This window comes from Miniopterus schreibersii, assembly GCF_964146895.1.
Source record: "Miniopterus schreibersii genome assembly, chromosome: 15".
Lineage (NCBI taxonomy): Eukaryota > Metazoa > Chordata > Mammalia > Chiroptera > Miniopteridae > Miniopterus > Miniopterus schreibersii.
In genome coordinates, this window is record NC_138115.1 from 6,012,463 (window position 1) to 6,036,399 (window position 23,937).

At 42.1% G+C, this 23,937-nt stretch overlaps 1 protein-coding gene and 1 long non-coding RNA gene across 4 annotated transcripts; one reads left to right on the plus strand and one right to left on the minus strand.

Annotated features, from left to right (window-relative positions):
- Positions 1 to 4,334: 4,334 nt before the first annotated feature.
- Positions 4,335 to 16,124, minus strand: KBTBD8 (kelch repeat and BTB domain containing 8). 3 transcript variants are annotated; one of them, XM_081159854.1, is made up of 4 exons: positions 16,057 to 16,095; positions 15,243 to 15,453; positions 10,480 to 11,594; positions 4,335 to 7,622 (listed from the first exon to the last, which is right to left on the minus strand). In XM_081159854.1, the coding sequence occupies exons 1-4, from the start codon at positions 16,070 to 16,072 to the stop codon at positions 7,159 to 7,161; spliced, it is 1,806 nt and encodes a 601-aa protein (XP_081015980.1). In that variant the 5' UTR covers positions 16,073 to 16,095; the 3' UTR covers positions 4,335 to 7,158. The 3 variants fall into 3 exon arrangements, with proteins under 3 accessions (XP_081015980.1, XP_081015981.1, XP_081015982.1); XM_081159855.1 differs by lacking the exon at positions 15,243 to 15,453 and having other exon boundaries at positions 16,057 to 16,124; XM_081159856.1 differs by lacking the exons at positions 15,243 to 15,453; positions 16,057 to 16,095 and adding an exon at positions 13,060 to 13,117.
- Positions 16,125 to 16,297: 173 nt separating this feature from the next.
- On the plus strand, positions 16,298 to 19,975 carry LOC308567628. The gene is made up of 2 exons (XR_014000351.1): positions 16,298 to 16,566; positions 19,168 to 19,975. It is a non-coding gene; the product is annotated as an uncharacterized lncRNA (long non-coding RNA).
- The last annotated feature ends 3,962 nt before the right edge of the window (positions 19,976 to 23,937 follow it).

Sequence of the window (23,937 nt, forward strand, 5' to 3'; positions counted from 1 at the left end):
TATTCTAGTTATGTAAGGCTGGCTCAATATTTGAAAATTAATCAATGTAATCACCATATCACAGGCTAAAGAAGAAAAATGGTATCATCATATAAATTATTTTAAATGTATGAAAAAAAACTCACTAAAGTTGGGGGAGGGGGAGGTGCTCATCTAGATAACTTTGGAAATGAGTGGAACCTGTAAAAGTAAAAGCAAAGAACTCTACCTAGTACTGTATTCTCATTGATAAAGTTGTTTTTCACTGGAATATGGGTTAACAATTCTGACACCATTATGTGTGTACGAGAAGTGAACAATTAAGTAAATGGACCATGGAGAGTGGCAGTTAGGTTTCTGGAGCGGGAGGTTACAAGTGAGCAAGGAGAGGAGGCCAGAATATTACATGCAGCAGTGGATTAGAGTAGGAAAAATCAATATGAACTGAAGTTCAGCCACATATTGACATAGTTACATGTAGAAATTTTTTGGATATGTGTATGTAAAGAAGTTAGAGGACACACACAGACCTCCTTATTCAATCAGCTGAGCGTGCCTAGAAACAGCGGCAACCAGCAGCGAGCACATCTATTGCCCAGCTCTCCGATGAGAACCAGAGATCCTCAGCGAAATGGCTGATCTCTGGACTGGGGAAGGAAAAATACGGCATGCGGCAAAAGTAGATTTACACTTGTTCGTATGAGAAATAATACAATTAATAAATAATAATACAAGAATAAACTCTATGTTTCACGAACTCACAACCAGGAACCTACTTATGCCCTGCTGTGGACAAGTTGGGCCTGGAGCATCTTGTAGGGCCAGAAAATAGGTGTGGCTGAAAAGAAAGTAAAAACACTGCCATTGGTGGGACATGTCAAAGGGGCACAGGAGCCAATTAAAACAGCTCCCAGCGGGCAAAGCTGACACAATCTGAGCTACAAGATAAAGTATTAGGAGAGGTGGATTGTAACTACACACACACACACACACACACACACACACACACACACACACACACGGGGTGTCCTAAAACATGTACACACACTGTAACAGCTCAGTTTTGAAAATGAAATGTGTTCTAATAAACACTGCCTTTATAATTATTCAAGGCATGTGTATACATTTTTTGGGACACCCTATATATTATATGTGTGTATAAATATAGGTGTATATATATATAAATAACCCAAAGTATAAATGAGTCCACACTGATATAAACACATGATTTGTATAAATAAAATTAGAGCAGAGACAAATCTTTGCAGTCAAATCCCCAAAATACTTTCTTAATAAAGTATAGAATTTAGTTAATAATAATAAATCAGTATTGGCTCATTAACATGCTAATAGGGGAGACTGGGTGGGCATATATGGAAACTCTCTGAACTATCTTTGCAACTCTTCTGTAAATTAAAACTGTTTTGAAATAAAAAGTTAATTTTAAAAAAGTATTCTATGCTAGGCACCTTTTCAGGTAACGGGGACACATTGGATAGCAAAGAGACCTGGGCCCTGCCCTTACGGAACTTACTGTTTAGTGGGGAGACAACCAAACACGGTGTGGGGTAAACAGTTTTCGGTGGTGCGATCCAGCATGAGAGCGGCAGTGCTTCAGCTGGGACTGTCAGGGGAGATTTTTTTGAGACCTGACAGATGAGAATCAAATGGTCACACAAAGAACAGAGGTGAAGGGAAGACGTTTCCAGGTACAGGAAACAGCATGAGCAAAGCCCGTAACATAGGAGCCCTGAGCGCGGGTGGCATCCACAGCGCCAAAGGCGTGATTGATGGCCCAGGTGGGATGCAGCAGGATGAGGAGGGGTTTCATCATGTTACTCGGAATCAAACACAATTTAGAACTTATGGATTGTTTATTCCTGGAATTTTCCATTTAATATGTTCGGACCACAGTTGAGTATGGGTAACTGAAGCGGCAGAAGGCAAAACTGCAAGTACGGGGGCTGCTATAGAGGGAGGTAGTGGCCATGGCGAGCAGTGGGCAGATACTAGAGCTTTTGGGGGTGATGGAAATGGAGAATTCAAGAACGTTAAGCTTGAGATGTACCCGCCAACCAAACAAGAGTTGGACATGAGTCTGGAGCAGGTAATGGAGGTGTGGTTTGAAGACACAAATGTGGAAGTTGGAATTACGCAAAGGACACTTAATGCCATGGGAATGGGTGAGGTCCGAAGAGAAGACAGATACGAAGAGCGAAGAGAAGCAGAGCCCGGGCAGGAAGGAGCCGGTAAAGGAGAGTAAGAAGGAGAGGACAGTAAAAGGGCAGCTTCATTCAGAACGTGGGGGTCCAGGAGCCCGGCACGGGCTTCAGGAAGGAGAGGTGGTCAGCTGTGCCAGACGCTTCTGTGAAGTAACATGAGAACGGAAAAATGAAGCGTGAATTCACAGCGTAAATGTAGTTGGAGACCTTGATAAAAGCAGGTTTGCTTGTGAGAACGTACGGACCAGCGTGTCTAGCCGCCTACACACCTAGGCCATGTGGCTGGTTGGTTGCGCCTGGGCTACAAGCCCGTGCAGCAGGTAACTGTACACAACACCAGGTTCACCAAGCACGAGAGAAAATACTGCCATCCAGAGACAAGGCGAGCGCCGATGCATGAGGCTGCTGCTGGTGTGAGGGCACGCTGCTCCACGGCGCACATTTTTAAGTAAGAGAGTACCTTCTAAAATAACAATAAAAGTCTAGGACAGCAAATTCATCAACCAGTAACAGAATATTGTACCATTACCAAGTATTACGTACTGTGCATTAGTGTCTGTGCTATACTTTTATGTGCCTGGCGTCACAGGCCTACACCAGCATCACCACAAGCAGCTGAGAAACGTGCTGGGCTGTGATGTTCCAACGGCTGCGTCACTAGTGGACAGGGGTTTTTTAGCTCCGTTACAACGGTATGGGGATGCTGCTGTATAAGCAGTCCGTTGCTGACTGAAACATCGTGATGTAATGCGTGGCTAGCCTAAATTAGTATTTCTCAAGCCTTTTCTTTTTGTTTCTCTTCAACTTATTTCAGGGACAGAACTCGTAACAGTGGTATATGACCACGATGGTGGGGTGCAAGTGGTTGACAAAGAGAAAGTACTTTCCTGTGTCATTTATTCCATCATTGAGAATCAATCATAGCCATAAACTACAGTAGATACTTTAAATAATAGTGTAGGGGGAAAGGTGGGACTCAAAAAAGGCAATCGTTAAACCCAAGATACAGAGCATCTACCTTTTCTATCAGTTTTGTTTGGAACTAGGGTAGCATGCAGGAAGCAGGTGAAGGTGAAAGTGGAAATCTTGGTTCTTACCCCAGGCGAGCCCCCTTTGGCGATTCACTTGGTCTTCGTGTTTCCTGATAAAATAGAGATGACATTACCAATCCTACCAGTTTTCAGGTTGCCCTAAGACTTAAGTGAAAATTCATTTTTTGTAAACATGTACTGCCTGCCTAGTATGTCCTAGGCATTGGTCTGAGGTGCAACAATGAATAAAACAAGTTCCTGGCCTTTGTGGGGCTTACATCTCAATGGGAGAAGGTGTGCAGAAAATAAAGCAATAAAACACAGGCGGCATGGGCGGGGGCTGAGTCTGGAGAAAGGTGTTTATTTTACATAAGGTGGTCAATGGAGCCTCCCTGGAATATCAATAGAGACTTGAATAAAGTAAATGAGTTTTCAGGCTCTGATGTTGGAAAGGCTTGGCATGCTTGAGGAACAGCAGTGTTGCTGGAATAGACAAGCTGGTGGAATGGCAATGAAGTCCAGGAGGTGGGGTTGGAGGTGTAGATCATGTAAGAAAGGAGTCTGGCTCTCACACAAAGGCAGGTGGGGAGCCACTGGAGGGGTCTGAGCAGAAGAGGAACATAACCCGATTTAGGTTTCAACAGGAACACTGGATACTGTGTGGAGAACAGAATAGATTACTAGGGGTCAAAGGTGATAAAAGGGAGACCAGGCAAAATATTCAGGCAGACAAGGTAGGCTAGTTTAGACTATGGTAGTAGTGGTGCAAGTGGTAACTGGTAAGAATCTGGATATATTTTGAAAGAAGAGGCAATAGGATTTTCTGATGGATTAGATGTGAAATGTGAGAGAGAGGAGTGGAATAATGAGTTTAGGCCAGAACAAATGGAACAAAGGTGTTACCAATACAAGTGAGCTTGCTTTAGAATTTAAAGAGCATTATATAAGGTGATATTAACTAGTTTATTTTGTACCAGAGGCCAAATATTTGATAGACTAAATCTCATTCTAATTCACCATGACATAAGGTATTTTATGATTTTCAACAAATATTCATTCTGCAAATTCACTAGTCAAAGGTCAGTTCACAACAATGGAAGTTTTCAATCAGAAAAAGGTTTTATTATAAGAAACAATGCCATGATGTAAAAATGCAAAAAACTGTGCAATTACAGCAAAATGTTTAAAAATATCTACACATTTGCCCCCAAAGGACTACAGTACTTACTACATACCTGAGCACTGAACATTGAATGACACTTAAACTGCTTCACAGAGGGAATCTGATTCCTTGGGGATCACTCCCACTTTTCTCATGCACCAATGAGATGAGCTTGATGCTTATGCATCGACTTTGCAGGATAACAAAAATAAAAATGGAAACTAAAGAATAAAATTAAAACTCTCCTATAATATAGTTACACCAAGTCCAGTTTTCAATGTCTAAAAAATATATAGGAAAGTGCTACATACATTCTTCAAATGCAAAAACAAAGTTAAAGTGGGACGGGCATATTTTAGACCTTCAATTCCGCAGTCCCATTGTGCCTTTTACTTATATTCTCAACATACTATGCAAATGTACTTTAACTATCTAAACATATATCCACACATATTACTCATCTTAGTTTTCTAGGGCTTCTCAAATCATTTAAAAAGTGGCAAAGTATCCCAGCTATATAATTTAAACAAATAGTTCTTCATACAAAATTCAATACATATTCTACTCCGATAGCAAATTCTAACCCTTGGCTTTGAAACACTATACATACTTAGATCATACCCTCAATATAAACTGTTATAGTGAAAGGATCAACTGTGGTGCAGATCAACAGAAAAAAATCTACTGTGGAAGCACAGCATGCTGTACTCCTACAGGCCATACGACACATGTAATTACTAACTCAATGTCCTATGTCATGTTTTCAAGTAACACATTTTTCCTAAATAAATACAGAAGATTGTCAAAAAGCATCGGAAAATCTTAGATATTCAACAAAGCTTTCAAAAATAAATTACATGAATATCGCTTGCAAAAGTTAGTTATTTTTGTTTTTTCCTTCCCTCTGCAACACTTTAAAGATGCTTCAAAAAACTCACAGAAATAGCCCCCAAACTGCATGAAGATGAAGAGAAGGAAAAACTGGGGAGAAGAAAAGGTTACTGGTTGACAAAGTTTATAAAGAGATTATAGACACTCTCTCAAGGCATGTAAGAAAAAACCCACATATGTAGCTTCACAGACTAGATTTAAAATGTTAATTCTATAAATCCCGTCTCCTTTGAAGTCTTCTTCAGAAAACGTCCTACCATAGAGGTCGGAGACAAGCAGTTTGGAAAGTTTCTGAAGGACGAGGTATGTGATGCAGAGGCAATGTTTTAAATTTGTTTCACAGTATCACATCACAATCTGTATGAGTTTCTAATACAAACCATGCCAGTTTGTTTTAAGAAATTCAAAATGTTCTAGTTGAGGACAGACTCTGGACTATACTTGTACCCTTTATTGATTATTCTAGGCATAGTAAAAATAAGTTACTGATCCAAACATCTACCAAAGGTATTACGAATGAGTTGGTTTGTCCTTTATGTGAATATTCCTAACTGACTGTTAAAAACTTATCAGTTAAATATGAAACATGACTTAGTACCTATAATGCTCTGGTTCTAGTCACTCACTCTTTTCCTTCTCAGTCACCTTCAGCTAGAACAAGGTTTTCAATGTAAAAATATTTATCATTGTTAAGTGCAAAAATTAAAAAGAAAATGAGGTTTTAATGGTCACATGTAACTTAAAAGCCATTAAATTCAACCACTGCAGGAGTTCTATGTTTCTGTAAAACAGAATTTTAAAAGTAGGTGTAAAACTTCACATTATGCTCTGTGCAGAACAGAGTAAGTTACCTCTCATTGTACCGATCGAGACTAGACAAGTAGAGGATGCAAAGGGAGGTGAGACGACAAATGGCCCGTGTCAGTGCAAACCAGGTTTGCTCTTCTCGCTGTCTTAAGACGGAGTCCAGCTGGACCAATAGCCGGCCATATTCTGCTTTCAACCAAGTAGAGAGTCTTGTGAAATCACAAGAGTTTGACAGGTAAAGTATGAGGGCCACAAAACCAACATACCAACTTGAAAGGTAGGCATAGGCTCAGACGATTTAAGTCCATCTACTATATACATGAATTAACTTAGACTAGCACCAGCCACCTGTGAATCTGAGCCCTTCTCAGGATTTTTCAAATGAGATAGTCTTAGCACTTGAAAAAGTTACCAACAGAAAACAGCTACTTTAAAATTTTAGCTTAATTTAAAGTTATATGGGAAATATTAAACAATTAGACTGAAAAAAGTTCTTTCTGAGATGATTTGTTTTTCCTTCAATCTATTCTAACAGAACACATTTAAATCTCAGTACACTTGAAAACAGTACATAAGTGTATATATATATATATATATATATATATATTAAGAATAAAAATCTAAGTTAGTGCTTCTCTGTGTTGGAGAGGTCACAGCTAAAGTTCTAGTGATATTGCCTCAGAGTTTTACCCGTATTTAAAATAAAAAGTCACATCAAACTAGTCTGGATGACTTTAACCAATAATACCCTAATTGCTCTTATAAGACTGCATAGTTATTAATTCATCTGCTATGTCAGAGCCTATCACAAAATTCTAGCATGAAAATGATTGTTTTTGTATCAGAAAAAAATGCTGATAATTGCACTTTGTTATCTTTTGCTTACTGAAATGAAAACATCACAAGGATGAAAAGACATCACTCCCTACATTGTAATCTTTCAGAGCACACACTTCCGTGTACAAACTCTCTCAGCTTTCTAAAATACTGACAGCACTTCTTGTATCATTAAAAGACTAAGTTTCCTCAAGCACTAGATGTCAATGAACTCACTAAGGCCTGCTACTCAAAGTACTTTCTGAAGACACTGAGGATAGAGTTTAGCAACAACACATTCAAAGTGCCGGCCAAGGTCCCAGAGCCGATCTGGGGTCTCATACACTTTCATCCATTGGTCAGTGATGTCATCATACTGGTAAAGGGAATTTTTTCTGCTGGTTCTGAAGACATGTTCTTCAACGGTCACTTGAGTAGCTCGAACAAATAAATGGAGTTTATTCTGGAAAAGTATCAGTTTAAGGTATGGATTGATGGACTCATCACATGGAAAATCCTTCTTACGAGTCCATTTATTTAGCTCAATGTCATAGGCTTCTACAGTAAACATGCGTTGATGATTTCCACAGGTTCCAGCTATGTAGTAGATAGAGTCTTTGTATACAGCTGCTAAGCCCTGGATTCTAGGCACAGTCATAGGGGTTAAAAAACCCCAGTAGTCTTTTTGAGGCTCATAGAAGAGGAAAAATTCTCCTAAAAAAAAAAGAAAAACAAGAATATGTACATTTACATGTCTCTTTTTGGTTGTATGTTGAAGACCAAAGAACATAACTTTTCAAATATTTCACTTTCTACAATATTGCTTTTATAATCTCCAGAGATACAGTAATTATAAAATAGCTTAAAACTTCTTTGTTCCATGGCACAATATAACCCATAATATTATAGTCAACCTGAATTGGGGGTGTTTGTAATGAGAGGTGAGGAGTTACTTTGGCTTGATGGCAGAATAAGAGTCATGACCTTGGGTCAGCCCTGGCTGGGTAGCTCAGTTGGCTAGAGCGTCGTCCGTCCCCATATACCAAGGTTGTGGGTTCAGTCTCAGGTCAGGGCACATACAAGCAGCAGCCAATGAATGCATAAATGAGTGGAACAACAAATCGATGTTTCTCTCTCTCTCCCTTCCTCTGTCTAAAATCAATAAATAAAAATTTAAAAAGAAAAAAAAATGACCTTGGTTCCATTTATTGTACCCAATTGTGTATTTCAGAAAATTTATTTTAAGCCAGCTCTACAAAAGCATTATTTACTAATGGTTAGCAAGTGAGGTCAAAGTGTGTTTATAGCTTCATCATGAATAAGCCACTATAAATTTATGTGCTCATTATTTAATTAGAAGATAGTACATGGAATTGTTCAGATTTGTGTCAATGGTGCACTTATGTGTTTATTTTAGTGTTGCTGTAATGAAAAGACAAATATTCAAAGGGTGAAAACATATTTCTCTTTAATATAAAACACACACAGTTTATGAAGTTGACTTTGAGTCGGTTTCAATTCTTTTTTTAACAATAAAAGGGTGTGTTGAGTCAGACTGCTAACATAAAAATGTCTAAAAGAATTAAATTAGTGAAGACTTTCAAGAGTTTGGTTAATTATAACATTTTTATAAAATCCTTGATATAAAAATCTGAACCCTTTATGAACAGAATAAATGATACACAGAGAGTATACCATAAGCTTCTGACTACTCATGTCAAGTTTATTTATATAAAGAGGCTTTGTTTAGATTAGAAATACCTAAATATCTCCTTCTAAACTGAGCTTCTCCTTGAAAACTGTTTTGAACTAGGCTTACTCTTAACTACAAAATTAACCGCCTACTTAACAGTGACGCTGTAATTTCAATTTTTCTTAAAACAGCTTGTTAAACTTCCAGCTTTCGCCTGCGCATCACCTGCCCTTAAATGATGAACTTGTAACAAGATTCTTAGTGAATAGAGAAATTAAAACTTTCTAACGTGTACTAACTCTCTACAAATTTCTTATGGAAAGGAAAGATGATATATAATAGAAAGTTGATTTTTAACATCTAAAATCCACTTTAATAAATTAAAAGCAATGATGGGTCATCAAGAAAACCCTCAGAGCCTCAGATTCCCCTTATATAAAATACAACCTTGGATTAAACAATGTTCATTCCAGCCCTGAAGTTCTATTAATTCAATGCTACTTTGCTTTAGTATTTATATTAATACACAGCCTCTACCTTCCAACTGAGTGTCTTACAATTAACTCTATTTCTATCAACTAACTGGTTAGCTAGTAAGACCAAAATATATGTAGAGAGCTTCCTCATACTGGATGCTACAACCTACCCAACCATACTCTATGGATTATACGTCCATTCTTATATTCCAATTTTCAGCAAGACCAACAAACAAACCTAAATCATGCCTGTGTTTCTATTCAACTACAATAAGGCACCAGAGAGTACTACTCCTTCTGGAAAATTAACTTTTACTGAACTTTAATACATGGGTTCAAGCTCTGCTGAGAAATTTTAAGTCAAATAAAGGACTACAGCCAAGAGCATAATTTAGAGAGAACAACAGAACAAGAACTACGAACTCATGTGCGTTGTGTAGCTACACAGACGTTGTCCTTTTTCCTGTTTCATTAAAGTCGGAAGTGAGGAAAACATTTCTACATAAGCAGCTAAGAAACACAGAAGAGAAATAAGGGTGGTGGTATTATCAACATTGCATTCAACATTCAACCACCCATGATGTATGAAACCAAACTCAAGAAAAACAGTAGTTATCTCAAATCAGAACCTTGGGACAAAGGTCTTTTTTATTCTCACCCAGTCACTTTTTCTGCTTCTACTGTATCATTTAAAATCTTTTCAAAAGCTAAGTACATTGAATATTCCCTCTCATTTATAATGTAAGAAAAAGGTGACATCTCAAAGTTTTCCAGTGGGAAAAACCCTGAAAACAATGTATTAGGGAAGGTAACATAACTGCACTGAAATTAAAATCAGAGGGCTATAATTTCAAAATCTTTGTAATTAATTTTTGTAACCTTTGCAATCATAAAGCTTATCCAAAATCCTTGGGTAACTGATTAGTATAACTTTAGTTAATGCTTTGTTTTTCTCTTTGAAACTAATCCTTAAGTTCCATAAGAAAAGTAGCTGCTACATCATCTCTTGATTATTTATTACTGAAGAGCAAAATAAGGTCATGTATCAACCTTGCTTTCTTGTTTAAAGTCTTAAAAACAGCTCTGAAATAGTTCTCCAAAAATACTAAACTATTACTTACTAAAGAATGCTTTCAAAAATACTTATTCCACATGATGTCAAAACACAATAAGAACATAAAAAATTTACAGGATTATTTTAGTAACTTAAAAATATCTGCCTTGTTTTATTTAAAAGTTTATTTTCTTTATAGGGCCTTTAAAGAGCACACTGTTCCACTAAAGTTCATGATAATAAACCCAGAGGTCTTCCTCTTTTAACAGGAAGAAACACCTGTCTTAGCATAAGTGAAACACAATCTGACCTCTACCCTTGCATGAACTAAATCCCTTAGGCACCTACCCTGTAAGACATAGATCTTCTCCTTGTACTCCACAGCATTGTGGAACTCCATGGCCACAGGCATTGCACAAACAGTCGTCCAGCAATTTTCTCTGCTGTCATAGCACTCCACAGACTTTAGCGAGTTTCTCCCGTCACCTTCGTAAACACGCCCTCCGATGGCGTACATCTTACCACAGCAGTACACCAGCCGGCAGCCTATTCTGGCCCGAAGCAAGGACGGTTTGGGTAGCCACCTGTTGGTGGAATGGTCGTACATCCAGAAATCATTTTCTGCCTTATGGTCGATGGACACCTCACTGCTGCTTGGCCTGTATCCTCCTGCGATGTAAATGTCGTTATCTGGTGAGATAAGAATCCCAACTTCTCTTAGATCATTTGGTGGTTTGCACAATTTAAATACTCTTCCTGTGACTATATCTAGACAAGGCACTGTTTGCTTCTTTCCTGAGTGTTTGTGGGCAGCATCAAAACATATGATCATTTCAGATGCAGTCATTCCAAGTCTCTGTGTACAGCCATTAGTGTTGGATGGTCCCTTCTCTACATAGCTTTTGGCTATAGCCTGTGCAAACTGAGGTGGAATTTTCTCTATAAAGGTATCTTCCATCAGAGGAAAACGTATGCATTTGGCAAAAATTTCTGGAAGGTGCACTTCTCTTTCATTCTGTTCATGTTCAAACCACCTTACAATGCTTTCATAAACATGCTCTTCTCGGTCTACGTTTAAATCATCACTGTCTAGTATACTTATCAGCTGATCTTTTGTCAACTGGAGAAACTCTTGTTCTTTGGTGACACACAGAAACTTTTTACGAATGTATTCTTTTGATCGATCTCGGAGTTCCTGATGACCATAATGATCAGCAAAGATGAAGACCCCAATAGAATTTTGTGGGTCCAAATGACTGATCATATACTTAGCACACTGGTCTTGGATGGAAGGAATCTGGAAGATGCTAGCTGCGGTAAACAAAGCTTGAACATTGGCCTCTGTCAGAACAACTCTGGAGGTGTAGGCATACTTCAACACTAAGTCCATCGATTCAGCTTCAACACCTACTATTCGAACTTCTTTTTGAGAACTTTCTGTAAGGCCACTAGTGAACATGGACCTATGAAAGAAAGAGTACTTAATATTATATGCGTGCTATAAATAAAAGTTATGGTGGCAAATATTTAAAAGTATAAATTTACCACAAAGATAACCTTTGAAACTGAAAAATATTTCCTAATGTGTTTCCTGATACTCTGAATGGGGATAGGATTTAGTCTGACTAATCTCAAAAACCTCATCAGGACGAGTCCACTTTGTGCCAACTCTGAGACAAGGTATTCCAGGACACCTGATTTTCATTGGAGCCCCCATCCAGGCTTCTGGTCAGTTTGCCTTAGGGACTTAAGATCTTAAATCACCAGGCCAGTCAGAAAGTTTAAGAATACCTATAGGTGTTAATGTGATGCATTAGCATATAGAGACTGTCTAATAAAACTTTTCACATCCCAGTGGAAATTTACAAGGCAACTTGTGCCCAAAATATATCTTTAAAATTTTCATCTTGGAAAACCAAAACATTCTTCATAAGTTCTTATTCTCTACCTATTTCTATTTAAAACTATCTCGTGAGTGCTTCCTTAACAATTATAAGGAACATAAAGAACATCACTTATCCTTGGACATTTTGAAAACCTTTACTCAAAAAAATATATTTAATATTCTCCAAGTTACCATATTTTACCTATTCATATCTGTGTATAAATAAAGATTACAGTAGGCTGATAATAATGTCTACTTCTAATGAAAATTTAGGAATTAACTGATTCTTAGAGATAATGGTTTTTAAATCCCAAACTTTCACATTTGAAACCAAGTTTTTTGTTTGTTTGTTTGTTTGTTTTTAAATATCTGTGCACTTACGGGCCTTTCTTGGACAACACATTAAATAGCCAAAGCCTGGCTCTTAAGTATTAGTTATTTACAAACACTATTTGTATTTCTTTCCCTCATTTAAGGTTTCTTTCAAGGCTGTTCTTAAAATTAAAATATAAAAACTAAATCAAAAGCTCTTTTAAAAGCCTTTCCAGAAAGGGACTGCTTGCTCTAGAATACTTACTAGATGTCTCTTGAAGAAAGTGACCTAACACTGATGATAAAGTTAACTAGACAGACCCAGACACCTCCCATTTTATTTTTAAGTGTGATGCTACAAAAAATATCCTTAAATAGGGAGATTTCAATCACTTTTGAGTCTCCATTAAATTAATTTAAAAATTAAATCTTCTCAAAATACTGGAGGTATACAGGTATCACAAAGACCCAGCTTGATACCTGGGTTAACCATCTTTGAGTCCTATTTTTACTTCTACAATGTAAATTCTAAGTCTAATATCACACAGGCTTTTTTTGATGACTGTAAACTAGATATTCCAATGTATGAGCTGGTTTTCAATTCAGGTGCTGAAAAACTCAGCGATACAGTTACCAATTAAAAAGAAAAATAAAGCCCTTCATTAGTCATAGATTAGCTCCCAACAGAGAACACTGCCACATGTCCCTTTATCATGGGAACTACCACTCACCTGAATAGGCTGGTCTCACACACAGGAACAGTATGACACCTGATGAGCTCTCGGTTCTGATAGGTTCCTTATGTAAACTCTATATAAAGTGGGAGCACTTCATCACACAAAACCCTGAGCAGTAAAATGTTTGTAATAATACAATTTTTAATTCTGAGAAGTCACTGGGGCATGAAATAGCTATGCCAGATTCCAAGCTATTCTAATTCTTCCGCCAGTGATGCAAGACTCAGAAACGATTAAGTATGACTTTCTAGATTTCACACAAGCAACAGCACCGTGCCAAGAAACTTCTGTACAAACATGACAAGCAAGAGACAAAAATCCAATCCTTACACTTTCTAGACAAGTATCTTCATTTGAATTCAGATATCTAATTTCTTGGAAATTAAGAAAATCTGTTATAGCATACTTCTTTCAAAGTGGCTTGTTTAGGTCTTCAAAATGAATTTTAATTATGACAATGATATAAGACAGTGTAAAATTTCAGTAAGACACAGACATTTTCACTTTGAAATTCAGTGTTTTGGGGTTTTTAAACTCTTCAAACCTTATATAATAAACACGTCTGCAAGGTGACTTTAAAAGAGAACCAACACTCCTGTTCCTTAAAGGTCATATAGTGACTAAGAAGCCTGGCTCTGGAATCAAACCCAACCTCTGCCACTTATTAGTCAGATGATTTAGACAGGCCACTTGATCTCCACCCCCCACCCCCACACCTCAGTTTTATCACATGTAGAATATGAATGACAACTGCTCAGAGACAGAATTTTAAAAATTATATAAAGCAATATATGCAAAGTAAGCTTAGCCCAGAGCTTGATAAGCATTTAATTATGACATATATCTAAATATTTTTTAATGCATAAATAACCTAAACATATCAAATGGATAGTCTGGATAAGTAAATCTCACCAGCAGTTTCCATAACCAGGCCAAACTTCCTATTTTTTGTGTACTACGTGGGTTTCTTATTTTTCCTTTCCAGCTCACTGCCTCATGACGGTTAACACTTAATAGTCGAATGACCTATTCTAGCAAGTCTAACTGGTTGCATCACAAGGATCAGGCTGAAGTGACTACATTTAACTCAGTGTTTTGAGAAATAGGAACCAGAAACTACTGTGTGGAACACTACACTGCTATATATGCCCTATAAAGGTAAGCACCTTCAAGAGGAAGCAGCACACTCAGAGTGTGGTCGAGAAAATTATTTCCTGTTCATTCGTGCACCATTACTGGACACTGAAAGGCTTTAAAAAATGAGCACCTGAAACAAAAGTAGAATTTAAACTCAAGCCAGAAGCTGCCTTTATTACTGGTCCTTTCTTAAGGGTATGTCTTAGAGTATGAAATTATTTTTTAGACTCCAGTTTTAAAATTTAACTTTTCAAAGTTTTATACAAAACGTAGCTTAAAAAATGCTTCTGGAAATCTTGGAAATAATCACTAAGGTACACAGAGAACTGTATTTCACTTATTTTTATTTCACTGCTTTTATCCCCAAGGCATTAAAACAATCTATTAACAGTAATTTGTTTTCAAAAGAACAGTCTATTATGATTTAAACTCTAAAAGCGTTACACGCACTAAAGAAATACGCATCATGGATCAATTTTTGGAGCCAATTCTAGACCGGCACCGGCCAATAACATTTTCAGTGATGGAAATGCTCTGTACCTGGGCTGTGCAATGCGGCAGCCACTACCTACATGGGGCTCCTGAGCACTTTGAATGTGGTTAGTGTGCCTGAGGAACTGAATTTTTTATTTTGTTTAATTTTAAATAAAGTTTCGATGCCACGTGTGGCTAATGGCTGCCATATTGGGCAACACGATTCTAGATTTCCCGGACATTTGCCTGAAACAAACACAAACATATTCACTAACTTAAAAACACACACACACACACACACAACCACCTGATTCTAGAAGAACCCAACAAGTCAAAAACAAGGGAAAAAAATAATTATACATATATGTGTATATATATACATATATGTATGTATATATGTACATATATATGTGTATATATATATATGTATATACATATATATATATATATATATGGGGCCTGTGATCTGTTTTCATTTCGTCGCAGCAGGTGAGTGCGTGCAGAACCGGCCGGGGCCGGGGAGGGAGGTGGCGCGGTTCCGACAGAGGGCTCTGCCGTCGTCATACCTGAAGTAGGGGCTGATGGCAGCAAGAACGTTTCTATGACAGGAAAATGATTTCCCGTGGTCCACTTCCACTACAATGTCTGTCAACTGTCCTTCATCGAACATTGTCCTGAGCTGCTTAAGGACACTGCAAGCATGAAAGGGGTCCATGGCACCGCTGGCTGTGTCTGGAGACGCAATCCCATTCGGTGTTGGGGAAGGCTTATTTAAATCTAGGAGAAAAATCGTACAACCACAAGAAGTTCGGCCGGTCGCGGCGCCGCGGGCCGGCTGGCTCGCTCGTTCTGTTTGTTTCTGTTCGCCCGGGTCGCTTTTCCCGCAGGAAGGCGCACGTACGCACCTGTGCCCCGCCGAGCGGGCCGCGGGCAGGGTCGGGGCGAGCGCGGCGCCGGTCCCCGCGCCAGCCTGCTCCTCGGAGCCCGGCGAGCCCGCAGCCCGCGCCCGCGCCCGCGCTCGCGGACGGTCCGCGCGGACGCAACGGGCGCGGAGTCCGCGGCGGCTCCGCCGGCAGCCCGAGCGTCCCGGCCGAGCGCCAGGGCGAGCGGCTCGCGGGGGACGCGCGAGGGGTGGCGGCCGCCAGGACCGCTCCAACAGCCTCCCGAAAGGTCGGGACGGCGGCGGGTCCCCGGCCTCCCCATCCCGGTCCGGCCGCGCCGCCCACCGCCCTCCACGCCGTCCAGCCGCCCTCCCCTCATCCCTCTCCACCTCTCCATCTTTCTCCCCGGCCCCTCATCGCCACCTCCAGAGCTCGCAGCCTGGCCCGACCCCGGCCCGCCTCCCCCGCAACACGCCTCCCTCGCCACGATACGACCCACCTGCCGACGCGGCCATTTCTCCACGGGGCCCCGGCTCCAGCTATTTAAAGAGGAAATGTCATTTCGCTTCTCCCTCTCCCGGGTTCCGGCTCTTCTAAGCTGCCCCTAGCCAATGGGGTGGCCTGTGCGTGCGGCTCCGCCCCTAGCCTCCGGACTCCCGGCGCTGATTGGTCAGGACCTGCGCGAGGCGCCTCGGGAGATGTAGTTCCGTTGGCCCCGCTCCCGCGTGGTCCGGGTCGCGTGGAAGCCAAAGCCGGGGGTTCCCATTGGCTGGTTCGGGCGGAGGAGGCGAGCCCGAGGCCGCCGGCGCGCGTCCTTGGGGCGCGCGGAGCCGGCCCGGGAGGTGGTCTTCCAGCGGGGGAGCTGTCATCCCGGGGGCACGGCCGGGACAGCTCTTGCAGGGCACCTTTGCCGGTGTAGGCCTCTCTCAGGTCCCCGGCTCTTTTTTTTTTTTTTTTTTTAAAACCTCGTTCTTCATTCCCCACACCTCCTGCGCATGACTGGCTTCCGGTACGAACGCAGGCTGCGAAACCTGAGAAAATTGGGAATGGACGGAGTGCTGGGGTCGAAGGATGCGAAGGAAATCTGACGCGTCACCTGAAGGAAGGCCCCAGGGGCCCAGCAGCCACCGCCAACGAGCCACCTGCGAGCCCGCTGCGGGCGCGCAGCCCGGCGCAGAGGAGGGGTCGGGGCGCCGCTGCCCGCGCCCGGCGCCCGCCCGGGACGCTCGGGGCACCCGCTCCGCGGAGCAGCGCGTGGGCGGGGGGGGGTGAGTAAGGTCCTGGATAGCCTGGGGGGGGTAAGGTCCTGGATAGCCTGGGCGGGGGGGGGGGCGAGGTCCTGGATAGCCTGGCGGGGGGGGAGGTCCTGGATAGCCTGGATTGGGGGCGGGGGTAAGGTCCTGGATAGCCTGGTCAGGGGGTGGGGGTGGGTAAGGTCCTGGATAGCCTGGGCTGGGGGGGGTAAGGTCCTGGATAGCCTGGGCTGGGGGGGGGTAAGGTCCTGGATAGCCTGGGCGGGGGCGGGGGGGGGGTAAGGTCCTGGATAGCCTGGATTGGGGGCGGGGGTAAGGTCCTGGATAGCCTGGTCAGGGGGTGGGGGTGGGGGTGGGTAAGGTCCTGGATAGCCTGGGCTGGGGGGGGTAAGGTCCTGGATAGTCTGGGCGGGTGGGGGGGTAAGGTCCTGGATAGCCTGGGCGGGGGTGGGGGGGTAAGGTCCTGGATAGTCTGGGCGGGGGGGGGGGGGGGGTGTAAGGTCCTGGATAGCCTGGGCGGGGGTGGGGGGGTAAGGTCCTGGATAGCCTGGGGGGGGTAAGGTCCTGGATAGCCTGGGCGGGGGTGGGGGGGTAAGGTCCTGGATAGCCTGGGGGGGGTAAGGTCCTGGATAGCCTGGGCGGGGGTGGGGGGGTAAGGTCCTGGATAGCCTGGGGGGGGTAAGGTCCTGGATAGCCTGGGCGGGGGTGGGGGGGTAAGGTCCTGGATAGCCTGGGCGGGGGCAGGTGGGGTAAGCCCTGGATAGCTGGGGTTTCCCTTGAAGGAGTGTGGGCCGGGGCCTGGCGCCCCACCGGGACGGGCGCTGCGAGGGGCCCTCGCTGACCCTTCCGTTCCAGCGCCCTCGGCTCCTTCACCTGCGGCTGTGACCGGCAGCCCCTGGTCTCGCTGCCTCGCAGGGTGCAGGCCTTTTCAAAGAAAGCATCAGTTTTACTGCTGGCACGTTTTGGTGTGCTCGTCTCATGTTTCTAGTATCCAGAAGGGTGACTGGCACATCATAGATACATAATATTTTAAAAGTAAGTGTCAGGCACAAATGCTCGGACGTCGGAAATGCTGTTTCTAGCCCTTTGAAATGTAAGGAAGTATCATCAGTGAACTGGGAAGAAATTTCCAGCAGAGATATAGTTAGTCCATGCGCCTAGTTATTCTAACAGAAAAGATTAAACAGTTGAACTTCTTGATGACGCATCTTGGAATTTAAGTTGTCGTGAAGAAAGAGAGAAAATGATGAAAAACAATCCAGTTCTGTCCCTTAGATCTGCTAAAAAACGTAGAGCTATATTTAGAAAAATCTAATTCCATGTGAGTTCACAAGAATCGGTGTTTCCTCAGGGGAGATGCGTGGCTGTGATGCGCACCTGTAAACTCCTGCTAATGAATACCCTGTCTGCACAGCCCTGCGTGGGTGACACCCATAAACGGATTTAACTTTTGTTCCTTTTATATGAGTTGCTTTCTAACTAATAGAAATAGTGGGGGTTTCACTCACAATATTGATGGTATTAAGAAAAAAATGGCATCAGTCCTTAGGGTTGCCAGACTTACCAAATAAAAATACAGGACATGCAATATTTGGGACATACTTAAAGTAAAATATCACTCGTTATCTGAAATTCAAATTTAATTGGGTGTTCTATATGCTATCTTGCAACCTATTCAGACCTGTGAAAATAGAGATTTTCTTCTGTGTTTTGTTTTTTGTTGAAGCTGCCTATCTCAGTCTAAGAAAGTTGGCCAATTTTCTTTTTAATTCTCCCCTAATTAATAGAGAGTTGGCAATATTATTTAATTAACTAAAAGAAAGTTTTCTGATTCTTTGATCGACAAAAATTTCTGAAGTTGGGGGTGGACAGAATATAAAGAACAAAGACCAATCTGAATGTAAATCGAAAAGAAGTGAAGCTGTGTCATTACAAGGTTGCCATTTATATGGCACAGTAACTGACTCCATCCTACTGTCAGGTGGCATTATATAGTAAAGACTTCATGATCAGAAATGCGTTTTTAAAAAACAGACAAAGTAGAAGAGTACAAAAATTGAGCCAATAGTTTAGTTCCAGGTTAATACTAAATAGCTAAAGGCTACAGCTTTGTTTTCAAATAGATTTAATTTGAAATTTAATAAAAACCTGTCAATCCAGCAACAAAAGTAAACCCGTTTTCTTCTTAAGGTATTAAGTACTAGATTTTCCTCTGAAGTAACTTTCTCATGTATTTACAGTTTAGAGTAAAATTTAGTAAGGATGAAAATTGAAAAAGCAGACCAGAACATTTGAAGGATTATTCTTAGCTCAGATTAGACATTTAGAGCTTCCTTCCTGTAACATTTCTTATCTAGGAACCCGAAGCAGAGGAGATTGCTGTCCTCGTGGTTGTTTAGGAGTAGAAGAGCCTTTACGTTTAAATCGTAGCGCAGACGAAGGGTGATGAAAGCAGCGTAATCCTTGGAGGAAAATGCGAAAATTGCACAGTGGCCTTGCTGGGCTATTTTTTCCACTTCCACTTTAAGGGGAATGGCTTTTAGCAATTACCAGCTGTGCCCAGGCTGCTGTCGCTGTTACCACCCCGCACAAGAATGACAGCAACTCCGATGAAGGTGTGGGAGAAAACAGGACGTCACCTCTGCAGATTGGTTTCGCCGTCTTCCAGTCTCCCTGCTCAGCACCAGCGTGGGCTGTGAAAGTACTAGCGCTATATACAGTGAAAGCAAAGAGAACACCCGTGACTCTTACCTTTCAGCAAGTGACATCCTTGTATATTTATTTATCTTTCTCAGGCTACAGCTACAACAAAATACGATATTTTTCCTTGCTGAAGACTTTTGTATTGCCTGAATGTATGCCTAAAATGAAGGAAAAAAGTGATTACTTGAATGTAAATTTAATATAACGTCACATACTTAAAAATTTTTCATTTTACTATCTAGAACCTTGCATATTGCATATGATTTAGTTTCTTTTAAATACAAAAGTCTAAATAGATACTAACATCAGGCTCACTGATTGGACATTACTGACCTTTGTTGTATTTTACTTTTTATTCCCTTTGAGGTGATGTAAAGACTCAACGTGGAGATAAATAGAAGATTGCATTTTGTGAATAACTGAATTTGATCATAATGGATATTAAAAATACATTAATTTGTCTTTTAAGTCTTTGAAATTGAGCATACATGTGAAAAAAGAGACTGTAAAACTTGTGGCAGGGATATTCTATTTCTCAAAAATATTTACTACCCCACTCCCACCCTGTATTCTAGGCAGGTACTGTATAAAGCCATATTTTTGATACCAAGAACAATAGGTATAGATGATAGATACAAATAGAGATAGAGACTGAATGTGTCCCTTCAAAATTCTTGTTGAAGCCTTACCCCATTGTGTTGGTATTAGGAGGTGGGGCCTTAGGGAAGTGACTCGGTTGAGAATGGAGCGAGCCCTCATGAATGGAATTAGTGCCCCTATAAAAGAGACTCTGGAGAGCTTCCACCCAGTGAGGACGAGCAAGAAGACAGCCTCTGAACCAGGACGTGGGCCCTCACTGGACACCAAACCTGCCAATGCCTTGAACTTGGACTTCCCAGTCCCAGAAGTATAAGAAATTTCTGTTGTTTATAAGCCTCCCAGTATATGGTATTCTGCTATAGCAGAAGAGACTTTGCAGATGTGGTTAAATTAGGGATTGTGAGATGGGGAGAGTAGCCTGGATGGTCTAGGTGGACCCAATGCAATCGCAAGGGTCCTCATACGAGGAGGAAAAGAGTCAAAGTCAGAAAAGGGAGATGCGATGGTGGAAATGGATGGTGCCAGCACTTCTGTTTTTAGGATTCCTGACGTCCAGGGCTGTAAGATAATTAGTGTTTGAAACCACTAAGCTTGTGGTAACTCGTGAATTAATACATAAGTGAGTTTGCAAGCTTTCCAACAGGTGAACTTTTCTCTCTTTCCTCCTTGTGTCTCCACCAAGTGTTTAATATTAATAAAAACTGAGAGAATCTCAAAATATAAAGGAACTCAATTGAGTAATACTTTAAAGGAAAGACTAGTAAACAAAAAATTGCGAGGTAAACCGTGACCCCAAGTCTATCCATTAAACTTGACCACAGTGAGGGTCACTGGGTCATCTTGTGAGGAAAGTGAGTGAGATTCGATATGAGAGGGACCAGCCCAAGGAGGGATGGGTCCTTGGGGCCATCTTTAGAGATCAGCTACTTTACTGGGTTTAAGTCTTAAAGGCAGCACATTAATATGACAGACGTCAAGCCTCGTAATTGTGGCAGAATGCTTTCTGTAGGTCTGGAGCGAAAATTATAGCACTTGGCACTTCAGATGTAGGACACAGATGTCTTACATGGGGCTCTCTTGCATACCTAGCTCAATCCCTAAGAAAGAAATGTAGTCACTGAAATAGAGTACGTTTGGTCAACTCGGTTTATCATAACCCACAGAGAAGCGCCACGTTTTAACTGATTTTTGTATCATTTCACATGTGACTCTCTCCTAACCATTTCTCAATGGCCCTTCGATAGAGAATGTGTAACCCTAACCTGTGTGCGTGTGCACAGGGACCTGGTTTTCTGGGGAAACCAGGCTCTGAACTCAGACTACCCCAGTTGAAATTATTGTTGAATCTCTTTCCAGCTGTGACCTAGAGCAAGTGGGTAACTTCTTCATGCTTTTGTTTTGTGGGGGCTAAAAAATATATTAATACTTTCTTCCAAACTTCTAAGTTCTCCTAGGCTGGGGGAAGAATCAAATTAACAGAGACTGATTTACAGGAGAAAATCAAGTTGAATACTTGAGCATGGGGAATTCACATAGGCAAGAAAATTTCTAAGGCAGTGAGGCAACATTGGGTATAAAAGACACTGTTAAACAAAGGAGAAAGGTGGGGCCTGGGCGTTGGATTTCAGAAGGGAGAATGGGCGGTTTCCAGGTAGTGGAGGAAGCGCCAGCACCCAGGGCAGGAAAATCCTTGCGGACAGCTCAGAGGCAGTGGGGCTGGGACACGGGGTAGCTGGCTACCAGGCACCAGCCTGAAACCCACTGTTTACCACACTTAATTCAAATTAGGCAAGTCTACATCCTAAGATCTCTTTCCTGAACCAGGTTTCACTATTTGAATCTTTTGGGCAGGAAGTGGGAGGGTCAAAGACTCCCTCAAAGTCTTGTTTTTTACCAAACAGCTTAAAAATCAATATCCCAAAAAGGCAGCTTTAGGGTGGCAAAACTTTGATCCTTCAGTTTCCTCAACTCTAAAATTGGACTCATAAGAGCATTTATCTCAGATAACTTTTATAGGGCATGAAGGAAATAATTTATGTATTTTTGTGTGAAGTACTTAGTCCAGTGACCGGCACAGAGAACATACTCAGTAAATATCATTGATAGTACTCTGTTATGAAAGTGAAACTCAGTTCAACTTTTCAGATAATTACTATAATTAATATTTTTTTCCATGGCATATTAGCCAATTTACATTAAAGTTAGGCCCGGGCAGAAGCCTGAGGTGTAGCTACCTACCTTGCAGCCCAGTTCCATGGCAGAAGCTCCTCAGGAATCTATAGCTTTGCCAACCTTAAGAGGAACCCAACCCCCTTCATAGATACCTGATCTGAATATCTGTGACACTGAAACCAGCATGCATGTGTCATGTAAAAAACCAGCCTGTAAAAAATGCTGTGATAACAAAAAAAATTCATAATTCCAGTGCTTAAATCACCCAAATTTTCTTTTTACTCATGATATGTCTCACCTGGGCCAGCAGGGGCCTCTGCTCATTGCCATCGCTCAGGAGCCCAGAGGATAGAACTCTCCAATGTCCTTGGTTACCACGTCAGGTGAGCAAGTGTGCGGGAAATCCTGTGCTGGTTCTTAAAGGTTCCACCTGGAGAGACAGGAATGACTTCGATTTGAATCTTATTGGCCAGAAAAAGTCCTGTAGCTGCTCCGAACTGCAAATAGCACGGGGAGTTCAATTCTACTGCTCTCAGGAGGAAAGCCAAAAATATTTGGGATTCGGCAAAAGTGACAACCGTGCCACATAAGGACCATGATAGACACTCTTAGTGATGCTGTTGTAATTAACTAGTTATTAATAATCAGAAAGGAGCTAAGGGAAGGCCAGGCATTATAGGCATGTTCCCTCTGAAACACTGGGGAGGGATCCAACAAAGGAAAGGTAAACACATTTCCGGGAAAGCTGGGGTGACAGAGAAGGTACTTGTGTGTCAGTCACACCTGGAGACAGATGACTGGCCAGAATGGGTGTGGCCACTGCAAGGGCACGAAGATTTGGAATACATAACCCCCCGAACAAAGGAGCTCGCCCTCTTGTGCGCCTGTGCTTTCAGGACTCTTGGACTCTTGTTGCTCGGGGCGCGTTCTCTTGGTTCTCTTGCACCTGCCTGCAGGCCCCACGGCCATGTGGACCCCACACACACGCAATGGATTAATGGGCTGTAATTAGCCTGATGCTGAACTGGACCCGGCTCCAACATGGGAAGGAAACTGGACACGGGCTCTGATTTTAGCTCTACTGAAACCCCAGCTACACGTCTTTTATGACTGGACTAAGGGAGATGGGACTTCGGAAACCCAGGGGTGTAATTCCATGGAAATAAAGCTTTCTACTGTTCTCAGAAAGGGGACCTGGCCTGGTAGTGTGTGGGGTTTTGAATTCGTGCAGGAAAAATTTCACAACACAGGTCCAGGTGACTATGAGGGAACGTTTATTAAACCTGGGGACGGAGAACAAGAAAGGGCTCAGCATAGAAGCAGCAACGGGAGAGCCTGGCAGGCTGCCCTGGCTCTCTGGGAAGTCAGAAAAAAGGGGGCCTTGGAGACAGGTTCAGGGGGTTAGCCTGGGCCGAGCTGCTGCTGCCCATTGCTCCCCTGGTTGCAGGTCTCCCGGGGTCCTGTAGAGTTCAGGAGATGCGGGCCTGTGCAGGAAGAAGAGAGGGAAGAAGAGGGGGAAGGGAATGGCATGGAGGGGGCTGTTCCCCAGAGGGAGAGCACAATCTGGGTCCTTTGTCTTGAGGCTTTTATTCTTTCTTACAGGTGGGAATTTTAGGGGAGGTCTCAGGGGAGGGTTTCAGCAGAATATTCAT